Source organism: Alternaria triticimaculans (assembly GCF_023758025.1).
Source record: "Alternaria triticimaculans strain BMP 0046 chromosome Unknown scaffold_9, whole genome shotgun sequence".
NCBI lineage: Eukaryota > Fungi > Ascomycota > Dothideomycetes > Pleosporales > Pleosporaceae > Alternaria > Alternaria triticimaculans.
Window position 1 is genome coordinate 1,401,975 of NW_026055966.1, and position 7,228 is coordinate 1,409,202.

The 7,228-nt window shown below is 54.1% G+C and overlaps 3 protein-coding genes across 3 annotated transcripts; 1 reads left to right on the forward strand and 2 right to left on the reverse strand.

Moving 5' to 3' along the window:
• Positions 1–1,095: 1,095 nt before the first annotated feature.
• Positions 1,096–1,836, reverse strand: J4E78_006874 (uncharacterized protein; the record flags this gene model as incomplete). Its single annotated transcript, XM_049367484.1, has 2 exons — positions 1,096–1,740; positions 1,798–1,836. The coding sequence occupies 2 exons, from the start codon at positions 1,834–1,836 to the stop codon at positions 1,096–1,098; spliced, it is 684 nt and encodes a 227-aa protein (XP_049221231.1).
• A 1,522-nt stretch (positions 1,837–3,358) lies between these two features.
• On the reverse strand, positions 3,359–5,044 carry J4E78_006875 (uncharacterized protein; the record flags this gene model as incomplete). The annotated part of the gene is made up of 1 exon (XM_049367485.1): positions 3,359–5,044. One exon carries the CDS (start codon positions 5,042–5,044, stop codon positions 3,359–3,361), a length of 1,686 nt encoding a protein of 561 aa, XP_049221232.1.
• A 988-nt stretch (positions 5,045–6,032) lies between these two features.
• On the forward strand, positions 6,033–6,396 carry J4E78_006876 (uncharacterized protein; the record flags this gene model as incomplete). The annotated part of the gene is made up of 1 exon (XM_049367486.1): positions 6,033–6,396. A coding segment is annotated over one exon (364 nt), but the record flags the coding sequence as incomplete, so codon positions are not given.
• Positions 6,397–7,228: the final 832 nt, after the last annotated feature.

Here is a 7,228-nt window from a genome sequence, read left to right on the forward strand (position 1 = left end):
AGAGCTTCTGGCAGGATTCTTGAGGGCTGGTTTAGCATGGGGGGTCGGTATTGGTAGCGGATTGCTACGATTGCTTGCTCTATCTTTTCGTTGTCTCTGCTTTCGGATGGCAACGATGGGTATGACGATGAAGAAGGCTGGTCAATTGGTGTTGATGTGCTTGCGGCTTCGTCTTGGGCAAGAATTGTACGTGGAATCGCTGATGGCTGGGCATCCTCTGTTGAATTCTTTCCGCGGACTGCCAGCGCAGCTCTTGTTGTTTCTTTCTTTTTCCGCCCTCTGGGCTTGGCTACTCGCTCGGTCATGTCGATGACAATCGAACCCTGGAGAGCACCAGAGCAAGCAAGACCGAGTCGTCGACATTGTTGGCATTCAACGGGAGTTTCATCGCACTACACCATATATCAGTCTTCTCCCCTTCAATCGCAAATCGTGAGAAAAAAGACCTTAACACGTCTCGACCGACACTGAGCACAAGCCCTACTGCGCTGCGATTTGGGAGGCATTCCGTTCCGTCTATATAGGTACGCCGCGCTGTTTCTGCACGGGAAGTGAAAGAGGGAATTCGCGCGAGGTAGACGGGGGAGGGATACAGGGGTAACGGTAGTCTGGGAACTTCATGCGGCGCAGTCTCATTCGTTCGTGCTGATTGGGTGGTGGTATAAGGTTTCGGAAGATACCTCTAGCAGAGTGGGGAAAGCGCGAGGTACCGCGTGAATTTCCGCAGCGAGTCTAGCACGTGCTGTAAGGGTCCAGCGTGCATTGGGGCGGGTGAACATGCCGACTGTCGTTATCAGTTTTAAATGTTTGGTATCGTGGTTACTTGGCCGTGAAGAATGTGGTAGAATGTGTGTATGGGAAGGGGACTTCGCAGTCTATGATTTCTGTTGATATGATCTTTATACACTCAAGACTGAACATAAGCACCTCGTGGTATAGGGTCGCTTATCGTCGTAGTCTGCAATTATAGGCATCGCATCAATGTCAAGAAATGGAGACCTAATACTGAAGACGCGCCATAACTTCACTTAAATAACAACTGTACAAAGGGTATCATACACCACCATCCCCATCCCATCCACCCACCTACTCCACCTACCCCCTCCCCAACTCAACAATATCCCTCATCTCCAGCATCCAAACCCCCTCCTCCCTCTTCCCCTCCACACACCTCACCCCCGCCTCCACCGCCGCCCTCGCAATCACCCCCGCATCCTGCGCCCACCAATCCGTCATCTTCGGCGTCAGCCCCCTCAGCCCCTTCGCCAGACTCCTCAACGCCGCCTCCGCAGGCCTCGACTCACTCCTCTCCCCCACAATCAGACCGGGGCGTACAATAACCGTGTGTTTGAACCCCAGCCCTTTAACCGCCTCTTCCAACTCGCCCTTCATCTTCGGATACGCAAAGTAGCCATTGGGATTCGCGCCGTTGGACGAGATGAGGACGTACGTGTCTACGCCGGATTCTTTGGCGCTCTTGGCGAGGTCTAGGTTTAGATCGTAGTCGATTTTTCGTTGCGCGTCGAAGCCGCCGACTTGGGCGCGGGTTGTGCCTAGGGCGCTGAAGAAGACGCGTGGGGAAGAGGACGAGGGGAATTGGGCGGGCCAGGTGGACGAGTCGGGCGAGGTGATGGGTTGCAGCTTTGTGGAGCCTGCTGGGTTGGGGAGGTCGCGGCGCGTGTAGGCGTGGATGGCGGAGAAGGAGGGGTGCGCGAGGAGCGTGGTGAGGATGTTGGAGCCCTGCGTGGTGGGTTAGGAGTGCGTGATGGGGTTATCTGGGAGTTGTGAGGGACGTACGACGAGGCCGGTGCTGCCTGCGAGTACTGCTGCCGCCATTTTGCTATTATGATCGCGGTCTGTTTAGCAGTGGGATAAGCTTCTCAGCATAGAATGTGGGCGCGTGGTGTTGTCAGTCAAAAGTTTCGCCGCGTCTGTAGGCGCGGAAATTCGTCCGCGACCCTGATAAGCCAGGCCGACCGAGGTGCGTCATCCCGATAGCTGTCTCTCGCAGCTTCATCCTTGAAACCGCGACTCCCATGTGAAAGCCGACAATCGCATAGCAAGGCGAAGACAAACAACCACGACAGAAGCTCCGTCTTCCCCTCGTGAGGGCAGCATCACGCATACACATTGCTTTTCCGTATCACACCACAATCGCATCACCAGCACGCCGCAGCACCCCTGACTCAAGCCGTCGGCACCCGCCGACCCTGCCCCAACCGAACTCACACCACCCTCTCACCACCGTCATCACATCCAAAGTTTTGCACCAGTCCAGACCAATGACAGTGTCCGGGAACAAGCGACTGCTTTCCACAGCTTCCATGTCTGTTGCCCGATACGGGTCGTGTTTTGCTGCTGACTGTTGGTTTACGTGTGCCTGGCTTGTCCGACATGTCAGGCCAGCCGGTCGGGTTGCGGCGTAGGGCTGAGGAGGATGGAGGGCTCACGCCATGGGTTGGTGGTGCGATTGCGGGTTGGTGAGCGTGGTGAGGATGGGGGTTTAGGTTGTGGGTTGGATAAATAGGATGGTGGATGCGAGGTATGGTAGGTATTCACAAACGACAACTACAACTACTACAACTACTACTGCGATTAACAGTCCATTTCATACACTTCACCCATCTTTCCACTCAGCAAAAGACGTAACCACCAAGTTTGTCTACACAACACTACGATAACATCACTTCCATCACAAGTCCATCTCAACCAAACCTCTACCTTCACACAACCACACAAGCCCCAACACACAACCATGCCATCACCAACCCAAGCCCGCCTCCTCTGGCGCACCCTCTCCCGCAGCATGGTTGAGCCCCACCCCTTCGCCCGCAACCCCATATCCATGACGCCTCACTCATGGCGAGCTGGTGATCTCTCAAGGAAACTGGTAAAGACGAGTGCTGTGTACGTCTCCTTCATTTCTACTCAAACCGTCCTTCTTGTTGGGAATTTGTCGCTGATCGTTATGAAGTTACTTTCCCTTCTACGCGGTTATATTTGGCTGGCCGGTCGCGGCGTCGTGGTGGTTTAACGGGAATATGTGACTCGAAGTTGCTGGGAGGGAGGGGGAGGGAGAAGGGTGTGAGACGGAGAAGGCTGTAGGAAAGAAGAAGGGGTTGAGTAGTAAGGAGGTTGAATGTTTGATCTTGAATATGCGGTGGGATGATTGATTAGAGTTTGCATTGGGATGGAGTCTGGGTCCTGGATACATCGCATTTACGTCTCTGGGAAGATACTTGAGAAAACCATTACCATTTTGTTCAAACACCCTTTTCCTAAGCTTCACAACTCATCACCAAGTCGCCTTGCTACAACATCCCAATACTACCATCGAACCATCACACCACCCACCCCCCTACAAATCCAGCACAACCCTCCCCACCCCCCTACTAACACAACTCAACATAGCCCCCGCCTCCATCTCCTCCTCCAGCAACCCCGTCCCCCGATGTTCCACCCTCCCCCCACAAACATCCACCCTACACGTCCCGCAATTCCCCACCTCGCACGAACTATCAATCTCCATACCCACAGCCCTCAGCGCATCAAGCAGCGACTCCGTAGCCCGCACTTCCACCGTCTTGCCGCTTTGTTTAAGCTCCGCGGTAAACGGATCGCCAGACGTAGCTACCGTAAACGCTTCGATGTGGACGGAGGACTCGGGTATGGCGTAGGATTTCGCGGTTGTGGCTACGGCGTCCATGAGGCGAGGGGGGCCGCAGGTGTAGATGTGGGTTTGGTGATCGGCTTTTGATAGGATGGCGGCGGGGTCTAGGCGTTGGCCGAGTGATTTGTTGTAGATTGTTGCTTTGGAACCCAGAGCGGCGATTTTAGAAGCGAAGGGTACTTCTTCTGCGACGGCGTAGTGGAGATGGAAGTCTTGATTCGTTTCTTGGAGGTAGGAAAAGGCTGCCATGAAAGCTGTTATACCGATGCCGCCTGCGATGATGATGTGGCGGTCTGCGGTTTTGGCGAGGGGGAAGCTTGCTGTGATGCGGCCGACAGTGAGGATGTCCCCGACTTTGGTCTGTGAGTGGAGGTATTTGGAGCCGCCGCGACTGCTTGGGTCTAGGGCGACACCGAGCTCGAAGCGCTTTGAGGTGCCGCTTACGACGGAGTAGGCGCGTACCAACTTTCCGCCTAGCTTTAGTCGCACGTGGCTACCTGGCTCGACGGGCGCCGGCTCTGGGATGTCTTCAATGGATTCGAAGATGAAGGCTGTGACATTACTCGTCTCCCTTCGCTTCTCAACAAGGCGGTATTCATTCCAGGTATCCATCTTCTCGTCTTCGCCACCAAACAGTCTGCTATTGTGGTCTTCAACAACACCTCTATCCAGACGTTTCTGGAATTTTCCTTTGATGTCCCATCCAAGCTGCGGCAGCTGCACAATCTGCTTCATCATTTCCACATTGTTTGTTTCGATGAAAAGGTAGTACATAACCCTGGCTATCGTCCACTCTGGATGCGGTCGCTCGAGTAGGGAGATCATGTCGCCGGCGGTGATGGTGCCGGTTTTGATGATACGGTACATCCAGCCTGTCCGCAGTAGCGTCTGTGTGCGCTTCGCCATGTCTTTGACCTCGAAGCGGTGGTTGAGCTTGTAGCAAGGTCCACGTGGCTCACTAACCTCGACAACGATGTCACCGATGGCCAGTCGATCTCCAATGCACAGGTTCATCTCACTGACTTCTGTGTTGAATAGGTTCTCGCCAAACGCACCGGGCTTGAAATGGTGTTCTGAGGCGGGTAACTCTTTCTTCCACTCATCGTAATGCGATGTGCAGTAGTGGAGGAGCGCTTTGTCTGGGCCGCCGTGCAGATGGAATGCATGTTCATCTGTCGGAATACCAAGCTCGGTGATCTCGACTGGACCCGTCAGCGGTCCTTTGTAGATGGCAGACTCGATCTTGCCATTTCCAAGCGACTTCTTGATCTTGCCGGCGCGTAGTTGGATGAGGGGAAAGGGTTCGAAGGGCGCTGGGTTGACCAGTGTGTCGGGGTTTGGGGGCGGCGGCGGTATCCACGTCGAGACAGGCATGCTTGGGATAGTGTTTGGGTTAGTTGAGTACTTCGAAGTAGACCAGTTGGCGCAGCTGTGATCCTTCGATCTCTACAAATGTTTCTTTATCTAAGGCGTAAAGATTTGGTGCTCCGTGCGCCGGGTCGAGTCAAAGGGAATGGACAATGGTGTCGTCGGACACAAATCTGCAGTGAAACAAAAGCTTTTTCTGCTCCATACAATAGCTTCTCATGTGTTGGAGCAGTCATCAGGCGTGCAACGATACCTAGGTAGCCTGCGGAATCGCCGGGGATAGGTCTAGACTTGATGTAAGCTATACTACACTTAGAAGGTACATACGAAGATATATTTGTCAAAGAAGTCGATGGGTCTTGAAGACAGCTAGATGGACAACTTGGTAAGCATGAAAGAGTCATGTTAGATATGCGTCAGAGCATCGTGACCGGCCTGACTAGAAGACTATAGTATGTCATTCGATCCTTGGTATCCTGTACATTTGACACTCCTGTGTTGTCTCCATGTTTGTTCCAATATGTAGAGTCTGGCAGGATGTTGCCTGTTAAACGAAAAGCTTATACCAAACAAGCCTGGAGACGCCTAGTCACAGGCAACGCGGAACGGCGGAGGTCGGAGATGAGCGCGACTCCCCGATCCGGGCTTGAACGCGTTGACTCGCCCGGATATACAAGTCATACGTCAAGTCAAAGTCCAAATCAACGGCATTGAACATGTCGTGACGCGGAATGATGGTCGAAATGTAGTTCAGACGATGAACGCGTCGTGTGTCACGTGGTTAGCGGCCTCGGCTGCAGTTTGGTGGGACTGACGTCAATGTGAGGGTCCATGGACAAGCTCCGAGCTACAGCATCAACTCGTCACCGCGATCTCGAGATACTCAATTGCTTCTGACCCCACAACTACTCGACTTCCAAACTCTCAAACTTCAATAATTCCCATTTATCAACTCAATCGGAAACCAACACCTGTCGCACACCGCAACCTCACAATGTTCCGCATCCAACCCGCACGCGCCGTACAACGCGCAACCTTCTCTCGCGCAGCCATCGTTCGCCCTCGCTTCCTCAGCACAACTCCAGCACGCTTCGCTCAAAAAGATGCGCAAGACAAAGACTCGCTGAAGCCCCGGTCGACCGAGTACTCCAAGTCTGGCTCCGACGATGGCGCCGCACACTCCGACGCTGCCTTCGACCCTAAACAGACCAGCCCAGAGGAGGCAGAGGCAACTGCTGAGAAGGAGGCTGGAGGTCCACAGAACAGCTTGAACGCCAGCCCGGGCAACAAGAAGGTCAGCGAACCCAACAGCCCAGACGTTGGTGGCAATGGCGGCGCGCCGGACAAGAAGAGCAGCGGTGGAGGCAGCGCACCTAAGAACAGCACAGGATAGATACAGATACCACGCGGACAGACTATAGTCATGATGAGGAGATGTCAAAGGCATAAACATCGGGTAGCTATCGAGGGTAATCCAGGGCGTACAGGGAGCATCACATCACAGCATCATAGCATTGGGAGTCGCATCTCAGGCATCCAACTGTATATACCCCACAATCGAAAGAGAGAGAAAAAAATGCCAATTCCGAAGCCACGACAACCAGTGACGTGCCCATGCTGCAGCTCCACCGGATGCGGCATCTGCGTGGAGCAACCTCAGTCTTGCACCCATGCAATGACGTCACACCCAATGACGCTGCCCACAAGAACGCGGCAGCAACATCCGTCTTTTGCACAACAAAACACCTTTCACTCTTCAATCCTCCTACTACACCTCTAAAACTCTCTCTCTCAAACAAACCAAAAACCTCACATATCTCCCACCTCCAACTCTCCAACTCTCCAACCCGTCAAAATGGCACCCCGCGCCCTCTACACAGCAACCCGCTCCCTGCGCACCTCCACCCCCATCTCCACCTCGCGCACACCCTTCACCACTCTCACCTCTTTCACCACTACGCGCACCTTCCACATTACACCCTCCCTGCGCATCAAAGAAGACGCAGCGCGCACCCCCGAACAAGTCGAAGCCGCAAAGCAGGAGCAGCTCAAGGAGCAGGAAAAGGGCGAGGGCAGATGGCGCGAGGACCTTGCTAGTCATGGCGAGAGCAACATCGCGGCGGATAGGCAGCAGGTTGGTGATCATGAGGAGCATATGAAGGAGTTGCAGCGGGAGGGGAAGGAGAAGGG